Source organism: Petaurus breviceps, unplaced genomic scaffold (assembly GCF_028583685.1).
Source record: "Petaurus breviceps papuanus isolate PSGF00001 unplaced genomic scaffold, PetGlider_PUasm1.0 38, whole genome shotgun sequence".
Taxonomy (NCBI): domain Eukaryota; kingdom Metazoa; phylum Chordata; class Mammalia; order Diprotodontia; family Petauridae; genus Petaurus; species Petaurus breviceps.
In genome coordinates this window covers 64,913,263-64,937,681 of record NW_027186304.1, presented here as the reverse complement: position 1 = coordinate 64,937,681, position 24,419 = coordinate 64,913,263, and the positions used below count along the sequence as shown (strand labels likewise).

The window sequence follows — 24,419 nt, the reverse complement described above, 5'->3', positions numbered from 1 at the left end:
TTCTTCATCTTGACACGAGGCAAGTTCTCAGCAATCTTAGTTCCTGGGGACACAAGGCTTAGCAAGGCCATAAGATACATTGCCAGTCCCTTCATGAATTCATCCTCTGTCTGTAGAACAGTCCTAGAACCCCTGAACACATTAGCAAAGCCCTCTCCCAGGATTTCTGTAAACATACAACAAGAAAATCCTTCTTCAGGGCTTCTGAACCAACAGAAAGGCTCCCAGACCCCTGCAACAACAGCACTGTCCTTCACCAGTGGACAGTATTCACTCTGTCTGCAGGACAGTCTCCAGACCCCTGCAACAACAGTACTGTCCCTCACCAGTGGACAGTATTCACTCTCTGTCTGCAGGACAGTCTCAGGGCTTCTTAGCGAACAGCCAGGTTCCAGGACTTCTTCAACAAAAGGACAGTCTTTCACCAGTGGACAAATCTGGCAAAATAACATCAAAACAGACAGACAAAGTACCAGTAAAACAGCCATGTCTCCTCAGTCCTTGGCAGCTCAGGGGGCAGGTCTCAAAAGTCCAGGGCAATTCAAAGCGGCCACCAGCAATTCTCTTAGTCTCTCTCTCTCCACGAGGTGCTGCTTCCAAAAAGATCTTCCATCTCTCTCTAGTGTCTCTCCAAATCTACATCACCAGCTCCTCCCAGTTCAGGACTTTCTTTTCACATCAACAAGCCCATCCCACAGGTGGGATTAACAAACTCTGGGTTTTAACACAATCAATTTGAAAACCAAGCCAATACAGGGGAATCTTTAATTGCCATTACTATCACAATCTCCGATCACGTGATCCTATGAATTCCACCCAATACCATAGTAAATGTTTTCATGAATTGCCATAAACAGAAAAGTTCATCCCCTGGGAGCCATCCTCTTTATGCTGAGCTAGGCTGGCTCTTAAATAACATTTCTCTTCTCCACTACTGGGCCTGTATTCAGGACCTTTGGGGCTTAGTAGAGCCTGCCAGAGGTTGCATGGTCCTGACAATAGCCTTCAAAAACTGGAGTCACCTCAAGACCATGGTAAAACATCAGAGTAAGAATTCAATGGAGGGCATTCAATTCTACTCTAGTTCCCTAGGTAATGAAATCACGAAACACTAGGAAAATGAAACTCAGATTACATCACAAATTCCTTCTTTTTGTTTTCTCCTATCCAGGTTAAAAAAGAAGTTGGTGATGTCTCCATTCTCATTAATAATGCTGGAGTTGTAACAGGAAAAGAGCTCCTTGAGATTCCAGATGAATGTGTGGAAAAGTCATTTGACGTGAACTCCAAAGCACATATCTGGGTGATTTTCTTTGTGTTCTCAGTGTCTACAAAATTATCTTAGCGTTCAAGCTCCCTTTTGTAAATTAAATTAGTCAGATTGTTTTAAACAAATAATGATTTATTTCCTGGTATCGTGAAATAACTTCAGAATTCCTTGAAGGTGGCATAATTTTTCAAGTCAAGGATTGGTTCTAAATTATAGGCTTACCTCATCCCAGGTACCATTCAAACCTCTTTGATAATTTTTTTTTTACCAGAACTGTGATTTCACTGGTATGGAACCATTGGACCAGAATTATGATTTCATTAGTATAGGGAACTTCGAGTGACAAAATATTACTCTACTAATGCAGATAGGCACATGCATTACAATTTGTAATCTTACAAAAATTGCCTGGGTCAGTGAGAGGCTAAGTGACTTGCTCAGGGCCACATAACCAGTATGTGTCAAGAATAGGATTTGCACTCAGTGAAAGGTCATCGCTCTGTCCTTTATAAAGCTAGATGACATAGTAGATAGAATGTTGGTCTTGCAGTCAGAAAGACCTGGGTTCAAATCCTGCATCAGATACTTCCTAGTTACATGACCCTAGACAAGTCACTTAACCACATTCAGCCTCCATTTCCTCATCAGTAAAATGTAATAATGCTTACTTCACAAGATTGTTGTGGGGCTCAAATAAGATTAGACAGACAGATATATGTACAAATATAGAACTTTACAAACCTTTAACCAATAAATAAAAATCATAAATCATATTTGCATGGCACTTTATAGTTTTCACAGAGTTTTCCCATATTTATCTACCTGAGGCTTTTTTTTTCCCTGGGTCCCCACCTTTTCCCATCTTTCAAATCTCTGTTTACCTAGATATGGTACAATGGATAACAATATGGTATAATGGAAAGAACTATGGGGTCAGTAGATACATCATAATAATAATCATAATCCTGACTCACCTTTTGATTTCTTTTTATATAATAGCATCATGTTGAACTGAAGTAAAAGGAATACTGTATTTAACTAAACATTCTTGATATTTTATTTTACCATACCTCATAGACTTACAAAGCTTTCCTTCCTGCTATGATTGCTAATAACCATGGACACTTGGTTTGCATTTCAAGTTCAGCAGGATTAGTTGGTGTAAGTAAGTTATCAGGTAAGTACTGTATAGACTAAACAATCAATATTATGCAATATTTTGCATTGCATTTTCCTTTACAAACCTTAGCTTATAGTTGCATAATAACCCTGTGTAAAATATTGACCTAATTTCACAAGAAAAGCAAATTAAGAAATTACATCTATAGCAAAATTGGAATTAGAACTCTGCTCCTAATTCTTCAAGCTGCTAAGTGGCAAGTAGACACAAATAGCATCTATTAGATATATTTATCTAAATCTGAAATTTATCACCTGGATTAATCTTTTTTTTTTTTTAAGCAATCAGGGTTAAGTAACTTGCTCAAGGTTACACGGCCAGTTATTTCTGGGTGTGGTGCTGAGTATCTGAGCCCAGATTTGATCCCCAGGTCATCCCAACGCTGGAGCTGGTGCTCTTACTCGCTGTGCTACCTGGCTGCCCCAACCTGGATTAATCTTTATCTTTCACATGATTGCCTTTACAAGAAACTAAAACATGACCCGTACAGTTTTGTGTTTTCACAACTGGTAAAACTTCCTAATGATTACAGCCGTCCAAAAGTGTTATGGCTTCCTCTTTACTAGAGGTCTTAGAGCAAAGACTAGATGACCGCTTGTTGAGTGTGTGGCAGAAGTGGTTCTAGTTCAAGTGCAGGTTGAATTACATAACTTTAGACTCTGAGATTCTGTGAGTCTCTGGTCAGTCTCCAGAGATTTACTTAAAACTGTTAACACATTATGTGAAGATATTGCTTTGTTTTTTAATGAACTATGCAAGTTTACTACAACCACAATATCTTCCATTCTCCTTTCCCCTAAACAAAAAAAAATGAAAAAATCACCACACAACACATAAATAAATGGTCTACTAAGTATTAAGCTGTGTTTATATCACAGAATAAATACAATCTGAAATTTTATTCATTGGTCCCTCACTGTAATAATGGTGGAAGAAAACCCCCATCCCAAGTAGCCTAATAATTTCCTTCTTACTACTACTCTGTTACAAATATCTCAGGACCCTCAGGGAAGTAAATCTATGCTTCAGGCCTACCTCCCTATAAAGCAGAAGTTGTTAATCTTTTTTGCATCATAGACTTCATTAACATTCTGGTGAATCCTATGAATTCCTTCTTGGGAAAAAAATGTTTTTTAATGCATAAAATAGAATACATCTGATTGCAAAAGAAAACAATTATATTGAAATGTTGATATCAAAATTTTTTAGACCAAGTTCACTGAACCCCTAAAATCTAGACACAGGTCCTTAGACTGTAGGTTAAGGACCTCTGGTTTAGTAGGGAAAAGAATAAAAGGAAAAGGGGTCCTCCTGTCACTAAGGCACTTTCCAAATATACCATATTACTGTGCATAGTAGATTTTAGTAAACTATCATTAATTCTGTATCTGTACTAATGATAATAATCACTTGATACTTAGAGAACTTTATAAAACCATCACCTGTAATACATGCCTCTACTGTCTCATTCTAATATAGCCATAAAGAGTTTTTCCCAAACCTTCCAGACTACTAGAAATATTACTGGTTCAAACAAGCATACTCCTCTCCCCTCCTAGCTGTTCTCTATACTCTCTCTTATTACATCTCTTTTCTCCTTAGCCTCTTTACTCTAGTTGCCGATGGTCCTTTTCATCAGTTCATCTATTCACACCTCTCCAGCTAAATGACTTTCTTTCAAGGTGCCTGTACTCTCAATCTCAAATATATATTACTTCCACTTTCACACCCACATACAAGCATTGGCATACTATAGAACTCAAAATTCCCCTCATATTTTATTTCCTGACATTATAGTTCCTTCCATTTTCTTTTCCTTCTGTCCATGGCCACAGGCAGCAAAATGGCTCCTAATCCCGATGATTCTACCACTAGTCTTCTACCAGGTACTCTTCCAGCCATGTTGTTGTTGCTTGTCTTTCATTTTCAGAGGACCAGTGACATCTCAGGATGATGTCTTGACGTGCTCGTGAATTGGATTTAAATGAGACAGAGTTGGACAAAATCATCCATGTTACTCTCTCTTCTAGAATCATTGAAGTCCAGTGGCAAGACAAAACTCAGGATGACTAGTAATGGCCTGGGATGCAGTGGAAGACCATGGTGTCTTTGATGTCTAAACTCTAAACATTCCACAGAGCTTGCTTCAACTGCCTTCATGGGCATCAGAACAAATTGTTCTCATCCACCCATTCCTCCAGGGAAAGTTTTCACATGCTTGAGGTAGACATCCCCCTAACTCACTGACAGGAGTCTTATTGGTTACCCTCAGCCTGGTTTAGCCCATCTGTCCAGATGGTTTTACCAGGGTGTGGCTGCTGTGCATGCTGCAGCTTCTTGGAGCCACAGGTGAGAGTTGAATGAATCAGGTGACCAGCAAAGGTGGATGAGCAGCCCTGAAAAGGGCTTGGCAAGCCCTCCCACCAGAGACACTGTATTCCAGTCGTACTCTATAAGCAAAAACATTCCCCTTTCACTCTAGAAGAAACAAGACTGCAGCATTTAGAAAAGCTACAAAGTGCAAGTAGGTTGCACAGCAGATGGAAGACTGGCCCTGGAATCAGGAGGACTTAAGTTCAAATGTGGCTTCAGACACTCGACAAGTACTAGACTCGGGCAAGTCACATAACCCCGTTGCCTCAGAAGAGAAAAAAATAGAAAAGCTAGGAAAGCCACCTCAGAGCTGTGCTTCTCTTTGAAACAGTCCCCATCAAATGAGTTGAGATTTCACATATTTGTAAGAAAGGGTAACCTGGAGGGCGGCTAGGCGGTGCAGTGAGTAAGAGCTCTGGCCCCAGAGTTGGAGGACCCAAGTTTGCTTCCGGTCTCAGACACTTAACACCCACACACACACACACACACACACACACACACACACACACACACACACACAAAACTAGCTGTGTAACCTTGGGTAAGTTACTTAACCCCAATTGCCCTCCAAAAGGCAAAAAAAAAAAAAAGAAAGGGAAACATGACTATATGCAAGAGGGTTGGAGCATCATGAATAACACACACTGCACAAGAAATGAAAGGCAGCATGGCTTGTAAAATGCAGGATGAGTTTAGAACCAGAAAGACCTGCATTCAAGTCTTGCCTCTGCCACAGACTGACTGTGCTATTCTGAGCAAGTTATACATCTGATGTGAAAGCTAGACGAGGCCTCTTTAAGGGCTACTTACCTACTTTTGGTGTTCACCTTCACCCTACTCTTTACCTGTGGCTTCAAGGGCAGAGACCAAACTGTAGTAAAACCATCTCGGCAAATGGGCTAAACCAGGTTGAGGTAATGATGGTGGCTAAAGTGGGCTGAGTGCCTAGAACTTGGTCAGACTTCAAAGAAACAAGGTCATCCACTGCATCTTGAATTTTGTCTTGCCTCAGTGACTCTGGAAGAGAGTGAGGCTGATGACTTTGTGCAACTCTGTCTCACTTAAATTCACCCTGTGATATCATTGGTCCTCTTCAGAAACGAAGGTCAAACAACAACAGCAGTTCTAGGCTATTCTCTGAATCTGTACATTGCAGAGAAGGTGCTCACCTGCAGTGATAGAAGGACTTACTTCACCTGAAAGTTCCCTATATCTGTGAAATCACAGGTCCAATTACTATCCCTCACAAAACATATAGGAGGCCATCAAGTCAAATCAAGACTTGAAATCAAATAGTTTACCTATCAGACCTGTGGAGAAGGAAAGACTTTATGACTAAACAAGAATTAAAGAACATTATAAAATGTAAAATGGATAATTTTGACTACATGAAATTGAAAAGTCTCTGTACAAACAAAGCCAATGTAACCAAGATTAAGAGGGAGGTGGGAAATTGGGAAAGAATCTTTACAACCTATGTCTCTGACAAAGGACTCATTTCTAAAATATACAGAGAATTGAGTCAAATTTATAAGAATACAAGTCATTCCCCAATTGATAAATGGTCAAAGGATATGAACAGGCAGTTTTCAGAGAAAGAAATTAAAGATATCTATAAGCACATGAAGAAATGCTCTAATTCACTATTGATGAGAGAAATGCAAATCAAAACTCTGAGGTACCACATGTCACCAGTCAGATTGGTTAAGATGACAAAACAGGAAAATGACAAATGCTGGAGAGGATGTGGGCAAATTGGAACACTAATGCATTACTGGTGGAGTTGTGAACCAAACCAGCCTTTCTGGAGAGCAATCTGGAATTATGCCCAAAGGGCTATAAATACTTTCATACCCTTTGATCTAGCAATACCACTCCTAGGGTTATATCCCTAAGAGATCATAGAAATGGGAGAAAGACCCATATGTACAAAAATGTTTATAGCAGCTCTTTTTGTGGTAGCAAAGAATTGGAAATTAAACGGGTGCACATCAATTGGGGAATGGCTGAACAAGTTGTGGTATATGCATGTTACAGAATACTATTGTGCTATAAGAAACGAGGAGCAGACGGTCTTCATATTTACCTGGAGAGGCTTATACAAACTGATGCTGAGTGAGAAGAGTAGAACCAGGAAAAATTTGTACACAATTACAGACACAACATATGTGTGATGACCAACTTTGATAGACTGGACTCCTCTCAGCAATGCAATGATATAAGTCAATCCCCAAAGACTCATGATGGAGAGAAATATGTGCATCCAGAGAAAGAACTAAGTTTATATCCAGGTGGAAGCAAAATACCTGATCTTTTTCCTTCTCTTATTTGGTTTTATGTCCTCTTTATCATTTTTCATTCCAGCTGGGACAATCCGTCCTTATAACCTGACTAATGTATAATGTGAAAGTATTTACAGATCCTATACTTGACTATATGCCGCCACGGGGAGGAGAGGGAGAGAGGGGGACAAAATGTGAAACTCAAAAAATTGTGGGATTGAATCCTGTAAACTGAAAGGAAACAAACAAATTAATTTAAAAAAATAAAAAAAAATACAACCACAAGTGGAAAAAAAAAAAGACTTGAAATCAGAAGTCCAATCATTATCCCTCGTAAGATAGGAGACAGAGGTTGAGACTACTTCACACCATTTGGGTATGAACCCTTAAGAATACAAGATACTTGTGGCCTAACCTGGTAGATTAAGGGAGTCCAGCAAAGATGGAGGATTGGTATTAATCCTAGATGTTTGCTGCCACTTTTCCCATCCCTGAATCTGCAGGCACCCCATCCCTTATTCATTCATCCAAAGGCTATTTTTCATTTGCCAGTATTCCTTCTTCCCTGTCCCTTCAGATTTCCTCAGTGGAGACAGTGCTAAATCACTTGCTTAATGTGATGTCTCAGATAGGAAGACATTTGAAAAATAAAGAACACACCCTGTCAATTTTAACATTTAAAGGAAACTTTTATTTTATACCATTTAAAATGTTTGATTAAGTATGTGTGTTGTGTTTTCTTCTCACAGATTATTGTGCGAGTAAATTTGCAGCCTTTGGATTTGCTGAGTCCATATTTTTAGAAATGTTTGCCCAAGGATATACTGGGATTAAAACAACCATTGTTTGTCCATATTTTATAAAGACTGGGATGTTTGAAGGTTGTACTACTGGGTAAGTACTTTTGAAGGAAATTTGTAATTAAAATATAATTGGCTCTCAGTTTTATGGATAAAGAGCAATTGATCTAGGAATGTTTCTCCTTCCCTGTCAGCCTCTCTTCCCCCCTTCCTCAACTCTGACTTTTGTAGACTCCTCCTCCTCCTCCTCCACCTTCTCCACCTCCTTCTCCCCCCTCTTTAATTTTAATGTTCAGTATGAGTCAAGTAGTTTGATCTGGCTGCCAAAATATTTAACACCTTCTTAACTTCTAGAACAAGAAAGGCAGTATTCCTCTGGTACTCTGCACTGACTTCCCTTTGTATTTTTGTCTTGCCATGAAGTTTTATTGATATAGGAAATTCCAAGTGGAAAACTCCCTCTACAAAGGTCAGCTGATGATTGTATTACAAGTTATGGTCTTAGACAGCCCACTGAGGCACTGAAAAGTTAAGCATACACAGAGTCACAAAACACGTCTGTTTCAGAGATCAAATCTTTGAACTCAGGTCTTTCTGACTTTAAGGCTGCTGCCTCAGTGTGCATGGGTTATTGTGTGAAAGTCTACGTGCTGTACTTTATGATGGACTTCTGCAAACTGGAACCAATCTAGATTCTGTAATTAGGATCATAATATTGTAATCCTAGAGCTGAGAAGGACCTTCACGGTCATCTAGTCCAACCTTTTCATTTTGTAAATGAGGAAAGTGAAGCACAGAGAAGAGCGGTGATTTGCCCAGCGTCATACAGGTAATAAGCAAAGGAAGTGAGATTTGAACCCAGATCTTCTGAATCCAAAGCCAGTGTTCTTTTTCTCCACTGGATAGGAGGATCTACTGAAGGCACTTGGAGATGGTTAGCCTAGAAGCAGACAGTGTCAAAGGAGACATGACAATTGTCTTTGAAGTACTGTCATGTCAAGATAAAACAGATCACATGCTCTGCAGAATTCCAGAGGGCAGCACTAGGATGAGTGTGTAATGAAGGTTGTAGAACGATGTAAGCTCAGTGTGAGAAAGAATTCTCTAACCATTAGAAATTCTCAGTAATGGAAATGTCTGCCTCATGAGGTTGTGCATTTCCTCACTGAAAGTTTTCACATGTTGACTAGGGGAACATCTGTCAAGGGATATTACAGAGATGATTCATGCATTGAGTAGGAAGCTACACTAAACAACCTCTTAGGTCCCTTCCATCTCTAATATGATCTCTATGAAATTTAATGTTTAAGCCTTAGAGAAGAGGTTTTCAGCTGTCAACTATCCAGTAGGACTTCTGTAATGCTTGGTAGTTCTTTGCTTATTGTTCCTTTTTCTATACTCAAAAAAATCTTTTTTTTAATTTATTTTATCTTAAAATTTTTAAAAACCTCTTTTTTCCACCTCCAACTCTCATCTTATTCCCCCCCCCCACACACACACACACACACACACTGGAAAAAGAAAGAAAAACACTTGGAAAAAATATGTATAACCAAGCAAAACAAATTCCTCTATTGTTCATGTCAAAAAAAAATCTTATTCTATACTATCCCCTCTCCATGAGGTGGTGATTTGTTAGTATGTTTCATGGTCAGTCCTTAATCTAATATAAAAGATAGTCTTCCTCTAAACTACCTTGACTATCATGAATGATCATTGCATTAATCAGAGTTCTCAAGACCTTTAAAGTTTTTTTTCTTTACAATATTGTTGTTACTATATAAATTATTGTACTAGTTCTGCTCACTTCACTCTTCTACAGTTTTCAGGTTTCTCTAAAAACATTCTTTTCATCATTTTTTATGGCACAATAGTATTCCATAACATTCATATGTCATAATTTGTTCAGCCATTTGCCAATTTAGGAACATCTCCTTAGTTTCCAGTTTCTTTGCCCCTACAGAAAGAGCTGCTATAAATATTTCAGTTCATATTCTCATTGGACTTTCCTGGCATCCCATCACCTTATTTCCATCTCAGCATCCCACCCTAGCTTCTACATCCTACTCCTACCCACACAAGAAAACTTCCTTCTCTCTCCACTATCTCACTTGGTGATGTCATTCATTCCCATGAGTTCAATTATCATCTCTATGTAGATACTTCCAGATCTATATATCCAGTCATGAGTATCTGTCCTGAAATCCAGGTCTTATCCTGCTCGTAGCATGGTCCCTGGCATGTAGTTGGTACTTCATAAATGCTTATTAAGTGAACTGGATGAGAAGAATATGCATGTTCCATTGTTAGGTCCATCAAGGTAGCAAGCGACCCTTTCAGTTACCAATTTTAGCCACCTTGAGTTGAAGAATCTGAATCACTGGCTTAAGACTGGTTTTATTTTCTTATTTTCTAAGATCTGGCTATTGACCTAGAATTTTTATTTTTCCATTTCAGATTCTATCTGTTTCATCACAGTTTTGTAGAGAACAAACAGAGAAATGTAAGAGATAGGGACATTCATTTCCCAAAAAATATTTATGAAACATCTGCTATGTGCCAAATACTGTGTTAGATGCTAGGCAGCTGCAAAAATGAGCAGTGCTTACTCCCAAAGAGTTGGTATTTTATCAGGAAGATAATATATACACATATAAGTAGAAACAAAATAAATACAAGTAACTACAAGGTAATTTGGTGGGGAGGTTTTGGTAGTTGGGGGGGTGGATCTAGCAAGGCTTTTCTTAAGAGATAGCACTTGAGCTGAAATTTGAAAGGAACTAGGGGTTCTAAAAAAGCAGAAGGAAAGGCAGGAGAAATAGCCTGTACAAAGGAGGAAGACTCATCTTCCTGAGTTCAAATCTAGCCTTGGACACTTACTAGCAGAATGATCCTGGGCAAGTCACTTAACCCAGTTTGTCTCAGGTTCTTCATCTATAAAATGAGCTGGAGAAGGAAATGGCAAACCACTCCAGTATCTTTGCCAAGAAAACTCCAAATGGGGTCACAAAGAGTAAGTCATGACTGAAAACAACAACAAAGGTTATCTGTCATTTTTGAGAAACAGTGAAGAGGTCAGTTTGACTATACTACAAAAAGTAAAAATGGGAATACTGTATGATAAGTTTAGAAATGTAGTTTGGAGTTAGATTATAAGTCTTTACATGCCAAACAGAAGCATATATTTGATCGTAGAGTCAATAGGGAGCCACTTCGACATTAATGAATAGGGGAATGAGATGGTCAGATCTGAATTTTAGGAATATCATTTTGGCAACTGTAGTAAAAGATAGATTAAAGAAGGGAGAGACTAGGATGAAGTACATGAAATAAGTACATGGCTGATATTAAGTTACACAAGAGTTTTATCCTCATTTTGGAAAGACACTAGCTGTGTGACCTTGGGTAAGTCACTTAACCTTTGTTGTTGTAAGAATTCAAATGAGACAATATTTGTAAAACACTTAGTACAGTGCCTGGCACGTAGTAAATACTATATAAATGCTAGTTATTATTGTTGTTTTTATCATTAACAAGGATTCTTTTCTTAATCTAACATATAAGATAGTCTGTCTCTAAACTACCTTGACTAATTCTTATGTTAAATTAGCAGTTTACTGTTTTTGTTTTCCAGAAATTCTTTCCTATTGCCAATTCTAGAGCCAGAGTATGTAGCCAATAAGATAATGAATGCAATTCTGGAAGAACAAGTTTATCTATTTTTGCCACGGTTTCTATACTTTATATTATTTTTTAAAAGGTAAGACAATCTCTGTTTTCTTCTTTTTATATCTTTTACTCTGCTAATATATCAGTCGCCTTCTCCCATCATGTTTGCATCTTACTGGTATAATGAGAGTTATAAAATATTAGGTTTGTTAATAAGATCCACTAATGCAGTGTTTTTTTTTAATTTCTAGTATTAAGAACGATAGTTTGTGCTTATGGTCAAGGGGTTTGTACACTCCCTCCAGGGTGGTAGCTGGAGTTGTTTCTTCTATACTTGCTCAGTGTTTCAGTGTCATGGAGGCAGGCTAAGAATTAAGTGATAGGGGCAGCTAGGTGGTGCAGTAAACAGAGCACTGGCAGTAGAGTCAGGAGTTAATCTCAATTCAAATTCGGCCTCAGACACTTGATACTTACTAGCTGCATGACCTTGGGCAAGTCAACCCCAGTTGCTTTGCCTTCCCCCCTGCAAAAAACAAACAAAAAAAAAGTTGAGATGGAAATTGACTAAATCCATTGACACACAGCAGTAAAGTTTTAAAAGGTGTCATTTTCTAGCATACAATAATAATAGACAAATTAAAATGCAAGTTGGATATTGGGATCTTGAATAAATGACATTCCCTTAGATCTTCTCAAGAACATCTGCCTTAAACAAAAAAGGAGCTGTGTTCTCTGGGGTTCCTGAGGTAGTGTTGGACAGTAACTTAGGTTCTTAGAGAATTAGACATGTGAAAAAAAACTAAGTGATTAAAAACCTGAAATACGAGACAAGTAAGTTTCCCTTCTTCAAAAATGCTCTTCAGGCACCTAGAAAGCTAAGAGACTTCTTTACTCACGCCTCTCCTTAGTTCAGTCTATTGAAGTAGCCATAGCTGCAGTCTGGCTTGTCCCTTAAAGGACCATAGGATCATAGACTGAGAATAAGAAGGGCCTTAAGTCCTCTATTCTAATACTCTTATTTTACAATTAGGAAACTGAGGCCCAGATAATTTAACTTTTCCAAAGTAACGCAGGTCATAATTAGTATAACTGGGATTCAAACCCAACTCCTGTGACTTGAAATTCATGAGTCTTTCTGCACTACTTTTTCCTTAATTTTTTACCCTCAATTTTTTTGGGGGTAGAAAAGTCACATACATAGTATCAACAGTCTAAACAACCTGAGAGGTCCATGTGGACTTCCAGCTGAGAAACTGCTATCTTTGGAGTTCTTTTTGAAGGGAACCTCAGCTGATAGTTTCTATCTCTGAGCCTTCAAGGGTTAGATATTGCTGAGAAAGCCAGCCATCATAAGAATAATGATGATCATTATGCCTCCCATCAGAAGCATTTTGGATTATAAAACATTTTACAAGCATTTCCCTTTGATCCTAAAAACAGTCCTATGACTTAAACGGGACAGATCATTTTTATCCATCCCTATTTCAGAGATGCTAAAACTGAATTTCAGAGATATTATAACTTGCCAGTGATTATACAGCTGGTGACTAGTAGACCTGGAACTTTCTTCAAGTCCATTGTTCTTTCTACTATATTAAACACCCATTCTTAGCTTGGGCCTATCCTTCTTTCTTTCTTTTTATGTTTATGCTTTAATAATATTTTATTTTTTCCCCAAATACCTGTAAAAAACAATTTTAACATATTTTTTGTTTTGAGTTCCAAATTCTGTCCCTCCTCACTTAGATGCTAAGCAATCTGATATAGTTTATATGTGTGCAATCATATAACACATTTCTATATTAGTCATTTTGTGCAAGAAAACTGAAAAAGGGAGGAAGGGAAAGAAAGAACTTTGACCTACCCTTCTCTCTAAATGTTATCCGACTCTAGTGGTTTTCAGTAATGTAATGAAAAGAACATTAGATTTTCATCAAATTACCTGGATTCAAATCTCTGTTCTATTTAAAGAAGTCATTTCACCTCTTAGGATTTCCGTTTCTTCATCTATAAAATGGGAAAATTAAATGAACTAAATGGCTCTAGCAGTCCCTTTAGTTCCCAACCCTGTGATTCTATGAAATGGTGATCAATAGACTTCAAGTAGGGCTTTTTTGAGGGCTTTTCTAGGTCTGTAGACTGCTCTGTGTTGCAGAGCTATAGCATTTGTAATGTCTAGGTGAGTTTCCTTGATAACAGAGGGACAAAAGAAAGAAAAAATCTGCTCATTCTGACTCTCTGCTAGACACTTGACAAGTAAAGTTGAGCAACTAGAGTAATACTGCTCTTCCACTGCCATTATAGATTAAAAAAAAAAAAGAATCAATTGAATCCTACAACTCTTGACCTTGAAGAGGGAGGCTATGGATAGAGGAAGAGTTAGAGAATTTCTTAGGTAAAAGAAATTACATCTAATCCTGTGTCCTTCTTCCTTTACCTATCATCAAGAACTCTTTTTACCTCCACCTCCACATTCCCTGTTGTGTGAAGTATCATGGGTCAAATAGCAGAATATAAATGGGTCAAAGGTTCTTACATTAGAAGGGAAATTTTGGAAATAAAAATGGCATCTGGCATTGGATAGGTTATTAATCTATAGATTATTTTGTCCCACCATAGTAATCTGAACACCAAAATATTTGGGAGCTACTGCCTCAATTACTAGATTTAATCCATTTCCTTGGTACTTAACTTGTTTCCAGGAAATGAATTCTTTCCTGGAGTAAACATATTGCTGTATTCTATGGTATCAGCTGACATGAATGGACTCCGTATCTTTCTGAAATCCCTACAGATGACCCCAGCATAATCACATTTTAGAAACTGTCCAAGGATCATATCTTCCCAGATTCATAGAACTCTAGAAGAGTTATAATAAATAGACAACCTTTACTTTTCACTGCAATGTGTTCTTAGAAATCTTTTGACATCTTATGAATTACCTCTATCTTAAAATTCAGGAATCTTTCTGCACTATGCTGTTTCCTTAATTTTTTACCTTCTATCTCTGTTTGTAAAGGGAATTATTCATGCTGACAAAAATGATTCAACAATTTTTCTTACCTACTTAGAATTTAAAAGAACTTTTTTGGTAATGATTTAGACATTTTAAGAAGCTGTATAGAGGAAATAGAATTAATGTCTTTTATTTTTCCTTTGTAAGTGTATTTAAAATATATCCCTCAACCTTAAAGCAAATTGTGCTTTGAATAAATAGCCTGCGGCTCTCTTTCCTATGATCACCAGATGGTGTATTCATGCATAATGACAATGGAAAGAGGGATTTTAGGTGCAAATATGGAGATACAAGTCTAATTAAAGCAGCTGAATGAATGGTGTGGTATACAGAGATCTTGAAATAATAATATTAGTATTGAGTATGCTTCACATACATTAATTCATTTGAGGCTCCTAACAATTCCATGACCTTATGCAATAAGTACTTATTTGCATTATTACTTTATTCAGTAAAATATTATTAAAGCCTATACAAAAAAAGAAAGAAGCGTAGGTCCAAACTAAGAATGGGTGTTTCATATAATAGAAAGAACAATAGACTTGAAGAAGGTTCCAGGTCTACTCATCACCAGCTGTGTAACCATTGGCAAGCTATATCTCTGAAATTCAGTTTGAAATTCCTAAAATACGGATGGATAAAAATGATCTGTCCCATGTAAGTCACAGGACTGTTCTTAGGATCAAAGGGAAATGCTTATAAAATGTTTTATAAGCCAAAATGCTTCCAATGGGAGTAAATGAGTCTCAGGGAGATTAAGTGACTTACCCAGTAAGTGTCAAAGGTGGGACTCCAAGAGCAGCACTCTATTCACTATACCACACAACTTCTGAGTTGGATGGTTTGGTTTGTTGTTGTTGAGTGGTTTCATTCATGTCCTACTCTTCATGACCCCATTTGGGATTTTCTTGGTAAATATACTGGAGTGTTTGCCATTTCCTTCTCCAGAACATTTTACAGATCAGAAAACTGAGACAATAAGGGTTAAGTGACTTGCAGAAAGTCACACAACTGGTAAGTGTGTGAGGCCAAATTTGAACTCAAAACTTCCTGAGTGAAGAGCCTAAAACTCTATACACTGTACCACTTATCTGCCTGATGGCTTGACCTACTAATCCAGAAATACCTACTAGATGTGAGGTATGTGAGAAGACCAGATCTTAATTTATTTATTTATTTTTAGTTTTCAACCTTCATTTCCACAAGATTTTGAGTTACAATTTTGTTCCCTGTTTATCCCCTGCCCCCACCCCAAAATAGCAAGCCTACTGAATACCCCTTTTCCCAGTCTGTTCTCTCTTATATCCTCCTCCATCAGCCCCCTAACTTTCTAGTAGGGCAAGATGGATTTCTATACCCTATATGTCTTATTTCCCAGTTGCATGTAAAAAACAATTTTTTTAAACATTTGTTTTTAAAACTTTGATTTCCAGATTTTTTTCCTTCTTCCCTCCTTACCTGCCCCCACTGGGAAAATAAGTGACTCAATATAGGTCGTACATGTGTAGTTACCCAAATCATTTCCATAGTTGTTATATTGTGAAAGACTAACGATATTTCCCTCCATCCTATCTTGCCCCCCTCCACTTATTCTATTTTCTCCTTTGACCTTTTCAAAAATGTTTGCTTCTAACTACCCTCCTCCCACAACCTGCCCTCCCTTCTATCTGCTCCCCTCTTATCCCCTACCCCCCTATTATCCTGTAGAGGAGATACCCAATTGAGTATGTATGTTATTCCCTCCTTAGGCCAAATTCGATGAGAATCAGGTTGTCCCAGTTCCCTTTCATCTTCCTGCTCTTCCCCTCCATTGTAACAGTTTTCTCTTGCCTCTTTTATATGAGATAATTTACCCTAATATCTCTCTCTCTCTTTCTTTTTCTCCCAAATCCCTCTCTCACCTCTTAATTTAATTTTTTTAGATATCATTCCTTCATATTCAACTCATCCTGTGCCCTCTGTCTATGTATTCATGAATATACATATGCCCACACTCATATATATTTATATATACACATATATCCTCCTATACATAACATGCATGTGTGTGTGTGTGTATGTGTATTCCCTTCAGCTTTCCTCATACTGAGAAAAGTCTTATGAGTTACACTTACCATTTTTCCATGTGGGAATGTAAATAGTTCAACTTTTAAAAGTTCCTTTTGATTTTTTTTTCTGTTTACCTTCTCATGCTTCCCTTGCTTCTTGTATTTCAAAGTCAGATTTTCTGTTCAGCTCTGGTTTTTTCATCAAGAATGCTTGAAAATCCTCTGTTTCATCAAATTACCATATGTTCCCCTGAAGCATTATACTCAGTTTTGCTAAGTAGGTGATTCTTGGTTTTAGTCCCAGCTCCTTTGACCTCCAGAATATATTCCAAGCCCTGCGATCCCTTAATGTAGAAACTGCTAGGTCCTGTGTTATTCTGATTGTGTTTCCACAATACTCAAATTGTTTCTTCCTGATTGCTTGTAGTATTTTCTCCTTGACCTGGGAACTCTGGAATTTAGCTATAATATTCCTAGGAGTTTTTTGGGAGCATCTTTTTCAAGAGGCAATTGGTGAATTCTTTCAATTTCTATTTTGCCCTCTGGTTCTAGGATATCATGGCAATTTTGCTTGATAATTTCTTGAAAGATGGTGTCTAGGCTCTTATTTTGATCATGCCTTTCAGGTAGTCCAGTAATTTTTTAATCATCTCTCCTAGATCTATTTTCCAGGTCAGTGTTTTTTTCCAGTGAGATATTTCACATTGCCTTTTATTTTTTCATTTGTTTGGATCTGTTTTATAGTATCTTGATTTCTCATAAAGTCATTAGCTTCCATTTGCTCCAATCTAATTTTGAAGGATTTATTCTCTTTAGTGAGTTTTTGAAACTCTTTTTCCATCTGGTAAATTAGGCATTTTAAGACATTCTTCTCCTCACTGGCTTTTTGGGCCTCTTTTACCATTTGAGTTAGTCTATTTTTTAAGGTGTTATTTTCTTCAGTGTATTTTTGGGTCTCCTTTAGCAGGCTGTTGACTCGATTTTCATGATTTTATTGCATCATTCTCATTTTTCTTCCCAGTTTTTCCTCTGCTTCTCTTACTTGATTTTCAAAATCCTTCTTGAGTTCCTCCATAGCCTATAACCAATTCATATTTTTCTTGGAGGCTTTTGATGCAGGATTTCTGACTTTGCTGTCTTCCTCCCACTCCATGCCTTTATCTTTTTTGTCCTCAAAAAAGGATTCTCAGGTCTGTCTGTTCTTCGTCTGCTTGCTCATATTGCCAGCCAATTACTTGATTTTTGAGCTCTTTGCCACCATAGAACTCTGCTTCCAGAATGGAGAGAGCTTTGTTCCAAATAGCTGGGGTTTTCACAGCTGCCAGAGCTATTAGGAGGGTGCCCTCTCTACAGCCCCCACAAGCTCTGGCACCTGGCCACACACCCCAGGACCACCACCCAAGACCATGATCCAGAGCCAAGCAGATTAAAGCAAGAGCGATTATGCTCTGAATGGTCACTTGGTCCCCCTACAGTCTTCAGGCCAGGAGCTCCTGAGGCAGCTGCCATGTTTCTGCAGCTTCTCAGCCCCGGGGACAGTGGCCAGACCTTGCTCTTCCATCCCCCTGTTCCAACAGAGTTCCACACTGACCTTTTACTTTGTCTTTATGGGTTAAGAAGTCTGGAAACCACCACAGCTGCTGGTGCTTCCCTCTCCTGAGGTCTGCTCTGGCCACCACTGGTCTGGGCTGCCCTGGAGCGAGAATCACACAGCTCACTCGAGGCTGTGTTTGGCTCCCAGCGCCTTGCGATAGACCTTTCCTGTCGGCCTGCCAGGCTGCCTTCAGCAGCAGATTTGTTTCTCTCTGTCACTTTGTGGGCTCTGTAACTTTAAAATTTGTTTAGAGTCCTTTTTTCACAGGTATCAGAAGTGGGATGGAACCAGAGCCCACACCAAGTTTGTGCTTCTACTCTACCATCTTCGTAAGACCAGATCTTAGAAAAGAATACCTAACCTCCCTGGATAAAAATTGTGCAAATTGTGTGAGCTTGAATTTAAGCAAAGTAGAACTTCAGAAAATAACACTTACATTCACCTGATCTGACAAAAGTATGTTAAAGTAGAACATGACATTTTGTCTTTATATTCCCTTTAGCATTTTGCCAACCAAGGCGGGATTGGTTCTATGTGAATACCTGAAAGTCTTTGATGTAATGAATTACTTCAAAGGTCGACTAAAGAAGGACTAAAGACCAAACTCTAAGGAAGACGTCACTTAGAAATCCAGTTCCAGCATTGACAAATATTTTTTTTTTATTTCAGTGAAGAAATGACTAATGCTCTTTAACTCAATTTCTGAACACCACTAAAATACACATCCTACTGCCTAGGCTAACACTTAGCTTTACCTAGATTCTTTCCATTATCCAAATCTTTGAGTGACTTGAAAGAAAATTCCATGTGAACCAAACAGCCACTGGCTACATTGGGGGGTAGAGGGAGGAATAAAGGCTGCAGGGTTGACTAAGGTCCAGAATGTGTTTACATGTGACGCCATTCCTGCTCCCCTAACCATTTTCCCTTTTTCCACTTGCTTAACCTAGTACCTTTTGAAACAGTGAAAGTTAGTCTCTCATCCTCTCTTCTCAGATCAAAAGCACAAGGATACCATGTGTCTGCTCTTTAGTAAATTACCTTACCTAATCACCTGCAGTACCTGATTAGACAGCTGAGTTTCAGATACAGTCAACCACGCAATTCTAACTATTTCACATTATGTACATTTGCATACTCTTAGATAAACACTTTTTAGTCTTCTAAAAAGGAGATCAGAAAGAGTTACTGCCTCACATCCTGGAAATGAACCTCATGAAATAAGATTCGAGCCTTTCCATAGTACGGCAGTTTCAGAAAATCAATATTGTTTTAGTTTCTTTACTATTCTGAAGTAATCCTGAAATTAATCTGTCATGTACATAATGTTTAATCTACTAGATCAGTCTAGTGTTTGCAAATTAGGATTTACTTAATTTTTTCCAGAGAGTAAAAAATTTATGTATGCTCATAATCAATAGTGTTATGCTGTCCAGTCGATTGTATTTTTACAACTTAGTCATAAATTGGCAAAGTATTTTTCTCCTTTGAGATTAACTATAAAAGCAAGACTAAAATTTGTGCCTGTGTTTGGAACTGCTTTCCATCTTTCCAAACCTCTTTAACATGAGGGAAACTTTAGAATTCAGCTATTTGTTGGTGGCACCTGCAAGACAAACTATGGAAGACCTAGTCTTTACATCCCTTCCCCCTGCCCTGACTTTTTTTTGTGGAAAGGAATAAGGAGTGTCCTAAAAAGACCCTTAGTAAGATGACAAGATAAAAATATTTGAAAATCAATGGGCCTCCAACAGTGCTATGGTAGTCTTTGGATGGGTAGGAACTTAACTGCTCCCCACTTGTGGTTTGTAAAGCCTTAGATTTTTGCAGCTTGAACAGCAAACCTTTATCTTCATGTATTTGTATTTCTTCCCTGCTCTACCATCTCCTTTTTCTTGTCCATCATGTATCTTGGGATCTCAATTAACAACTGTTGAAAATCTGGGAAAATAAAGATAACATACAGCACAAAACAGGGAAGGGTCTCCTTTGTCCCAAAACATAAAAAAAGCATTTTATTTTATAGGAAAGGTCCTACATTGTTAGTCACACAAGAAACATTTACTAAGTGCCTCACTTTTGCCAATTGTACTACCAAAGACATGTGTGTCATGACCCCATCAATAACACTATCTCCCATTTATCTAAATGCAATAAAAATTCGTGAATGTACACTCACAGTGAACACTGACACTTAGTAGACTATGTCATTGCAAGAAGAAAAGACTAACAGGATATGAGAATAATGAAAGCTATGTGTGGAGCAGAGTGCTGAACCAATCATAGACTTCTCCAAACTATACATACAACCTCCTTCCCCTCCCCCCCCACTCTATAAAGTATTAGGGTTTTTGTTGTTGTTCAGTCGTTTTTAAGTTGAGGACAACTCTTCGTGATCCCATTTGGAGTTTTCTTGGTAAAGATACTGGAGTGGTTTGCCACTTCTCCAGCTCATCTTATAGATGAAGAAACAGTCAAATGGGATTAAATGACTTGCCCAAGGTCACACAGCTAATAAGTGTATGAAGCTGGATTTGAACTCCAAAAGATAAGTCTTCCAGATTGCAGAATCAGCATTTTATCTACTGTGCCATCTAGCTGCCCAGAGAAAACAACATTATATTGAACAAAAGAAAAAAAAATCAGTCCCCTTTTTAAAAAGGGGGGGGGCGGGGCTGACTAATATTCCAATTTCTTCGGTTTCAAAGTTAATTAAGAACAAAGCATAATATCACTCCTATGTTATAATTATTTATTATGCTACTCTTAGGACCTATTTAGTTAAGGAATGAAGGCAAACACTAAGAAAATGGAATCTTAACAAAAGGCTAGGGAATATAGTAGGCATCCACTACATCATAGCACAGCTTACAACAATTATTTCCAACTGGAATTGCTGCAACAAAGACACACAATTCAATTGCAGTTTCCCAGTGCCCATAAAATTGTCTAAATAAATGCAGATCCTACTTTAAAAACTCATATTCAAAAGTGAGAGACCACATGTCAAATAGAAAGATTGACCAAATCATAAATACTGAGGTAATTTAGTGCCACTGGCTATCAAATGAACTTGGCTTGTGTTTTTCATTTTCCATCCATGGGACTTACTCAAAATGCAGAATGAGTAGTGACAACACTTGCACACACACACGCACACACACCCCACTGCTCCCAGAAGGTAATAAGGCAATGGGATTCAACAGTAGAACCCTGAACCTAAGAAATGCCCCATCTACTCCCTATATATCATCAATAGACATTGTCCTTTCCTTGCAGGACCATATAGTCCAATGGTGACAGAAACCACAAGATACTTTGTGGATATAGTAGTTTTGATAGTAGATAAGAAATTGGAGAAAACACTTGAAAAAACCTGGTGATTTTGTTTTTTTAACTTTTTCCATGTCAAAGACAGGCCCAAGAAACACACGAGAACTTGTCAGCAATCCACTTTTCCCCAAGGGTCTAGCACCAGCATGTATGCACTGAGAGGAACTCATTCTGAAAATTGGAGGGAGTGTGGATGGACAGAGTTAGAGCCTGAGAGAGTGAAGACCATAAGCAAGAGGGACTAAAGGACAGAGGATGAGAAGGGAGAGCAACAAGTTCATCGAAAGTGCTTATTTCCTTCCCTACAGAATGGGAATTCCATGCCCTAAATAAACCTGGGTAGACCAAGTACACAGGCGGTTTAAGTCTCTTCCTACATTTTCTTTGGCATTTCCAAACAAGAAACAGGAAAGGATTTCCCTAGGCTAAGCTAATATAATACAGCCCAATCATTAAAGAAGGGAAAGGGGATGGGTATTTGTTCCTAACTTTGCACTCTTACCAAAAAAAGTAAATAGTCCTCCCAAAAAAAGTTGACAGGGGAGGGGCAGGGAGAAGAGAGTCATGAAAGTGTATGGAAAACAAATTAGTCTTATTGTTCGTAAATGCTGCCCTCCCAGTTAAAACAAATAATCCTTCCAGCCTAATATTGTTTCTGACAGTGATCTGAAGGAATATTTTGTGGGGATTATGATCCATCGTGGACAGTTAGGTGGGACAGTGGATAGAGCACCAGACCTGGAGTCAGGAAAACTCAGCTTCCTGATTTCAAATTCAGCCTCAGACACTTACTAGCTGTATGACCGTTGGCAAGTCACTTAACCCTGTTTGCTTCAGTTTCCTCAACTCTAAAATGAGTTGCAGAAGGAAATGACAAATCACTCTAGTATCTTTGTCAAAAAAAACCCAAATGGGGTCACTGAGAGTTGGACACGACTGAAATTACAACAACAATGATTCAGCATGGTCCAATTTAACAGTTATTGGCTACTCTATGCAGGGCGTTGTGCTAGTTACCGGACCAAAGGTTCTTACTGATAATATACTTAAATGGAACTATAATCTCATTGCTATGAGTGAGTATTTTCTCTAAGGGAGCAGCTTCTATGTAGCAAATCCTCTAATGGCTAGTAGAGTAGATAGGGAGCTGGACTTGGAATCACTGGGTTCACATCCCACCTTAGTAGCTTTGTCAACCTCAGTAAGTCATTAAAAAAAAAAAACTCTTCGTGCCTCAGTTTACCCATCAATAAAATTAAGGAATTGCTCTCTAACGTCCCTTCCAGCTATAAAATCTATGATCCTGCAGTTGAAATTTTCACTAAATCTATTTTTTTCACCCTATACAATATCTTGGGGGCAGTACTTTCCATATGTTTATACAGTGTAAATGTCACAAAATTACATTTGTGAGTCCCTAACTATTTGAGCACCTCCTCCTGCCCTCCCAATATTTTCAGAGTGAAGGAACCAATAGCTCTTCAGCATATGCTTGGAGAATTACATACACTTTGAGTCCCACATTTTAAGAGGAATATTAACCAATTGAAGAACCGCCAGAAAATGATGACAAAGATGTTGAGGGATCTGGGGGAAAAAAAGGGAATATCTGAAGGAATTAGTATGTTGAACCTGGAGAAAAGAAGAGTTAGAAGGCAAGGGCTGTTATCTAAAGAAAGAACCAAACTCTTAGGTAGCTCCAGAGGACAGAATGAAGACTAAGGGGTGGAGATTATAGGAGGCAGAGGGCAGACTCCATATAAAGATTTTTCTTTTTAAAAAAAATTGAATGGCTTGTCTTCTAATATACTGAGTTCTCTGTAACTGGAGGTACATGAATAGAGGCCAGATGTACTTAGATTTGTGTAAGCAGAGCTCCTGCAACAGGTTGGAAGTTGAATTAGAGAGTCTTTATGGACCCTTTCAATGCATTCTACAGAGAAAAGGTGACTTTTAAATAAAAAAATCATTGCCATGTACATAATTTAAACTTTACAATTTAATATTCAAGAGTTTTTTGCTTTCCCAGTGTCCTTTGCTTTATTTTCCATGCCCTACCCCCCATAACTGTGGGTATCCCCCAAAATTAAATCCTGGGTCTTTCTATATGCCCTCTCTTTTGGTGATTTTGTCAACTACCATGGGCTTAACGGAAGGACACAAGCATTTATAAAATACCTACTGTTAGGGGCGGCTAGGTAGTGCATGAATAGAGCACCAGCCCTGGAGTCAGGAGGACCTGAGTTCAAATCCGGCCTCAGACACTTAACACAAAAACTAGCTGTGTGACCTTGGCCAAGTCATTTAACCCCTAATTGCCCTCCAAAAACCAAAAAATTAAAGCAAAATAAAATAAAACACCTACTGTGTGCCAGGCACTGTGCTAAGCTCCTTGCAAATATCTCACTTGATCTTCTCAACAACCTTGGGAAGTAATTGGTATTATTATCCCCAATTTACAGTTGAGAAAACAGGTTGGCAGACATTAAGTGACTTGCCCAGGGTCATGCAGTCCTACATCACCAAACAGAAACCAACTGGACATGCCCAAATGGATGCTCCATAGATTTCAAACAGAATACGTACAAAATGGAATTTATTATTTCCTCTCCAAAGCTCCTTTTTCAAACTTCCCTATTTCTATTGAACCCATCATCCCTCTAATCACCCATCATACAATCAATAAGCATTGATTAAGCTCCTGTTATGTGCCAACCACTGATCTAGTCACAAGGAAATAAAATATAAAAAAGACAGCCTCTGTCCTCAAGGATCTTACATTCTGCTAGAGAAAGACAACTCATAACTAACTGTTTGGCCTCATGAGGGAGGGTGAGTGGCACCACAGAAGAGA

General features: G+C 38.3%; 1 protein-coding gene across 2 annotated transcripts in view; it reads left to right on the top strand.

Moving 5' to 3' along the window:
* The window catches only part of SDR16C5 (short chain dehydrogenase/reductase family 16C member 5), a 39,883-nt gene extending 17,969 nt beyond the window's left edge, over nt 1–21,914 (top strand). The window contains exons 3-7 of one of the 2 annotated variants that reach the window (XM_069099971.1): nt 1,172–1,303; nt 2,348–2,447; nt 7,855–7,999; nt 11,540–11,665; nt 21,647–21,914. In XM_069099971.1, the coding sequence (XP_068956072.1) occupies nt 1,172–1,303; nt 2,348–2,447; nt 7,855–7,999; nt 11,540–11,665; nt 21,647–21,704 (561 nt within the window). In that variant the 3' untranslated portion in view covers nt 21,705–21,914. Of the gene's footprint in view, nt 1–1,171; nt 1,304–2,347; nt 2,448–7,854; nt 8,000–11,539; nt 11,666–18,734; nt 20,206–21,646 lie in introns of those variants that run through there. The other variant, XM_069099970.1, reaches the window with a different exon arrangement.
* The last annotated feature ends 2,505 nt before the right edge of the window (nt 21,915–24,419 follow it).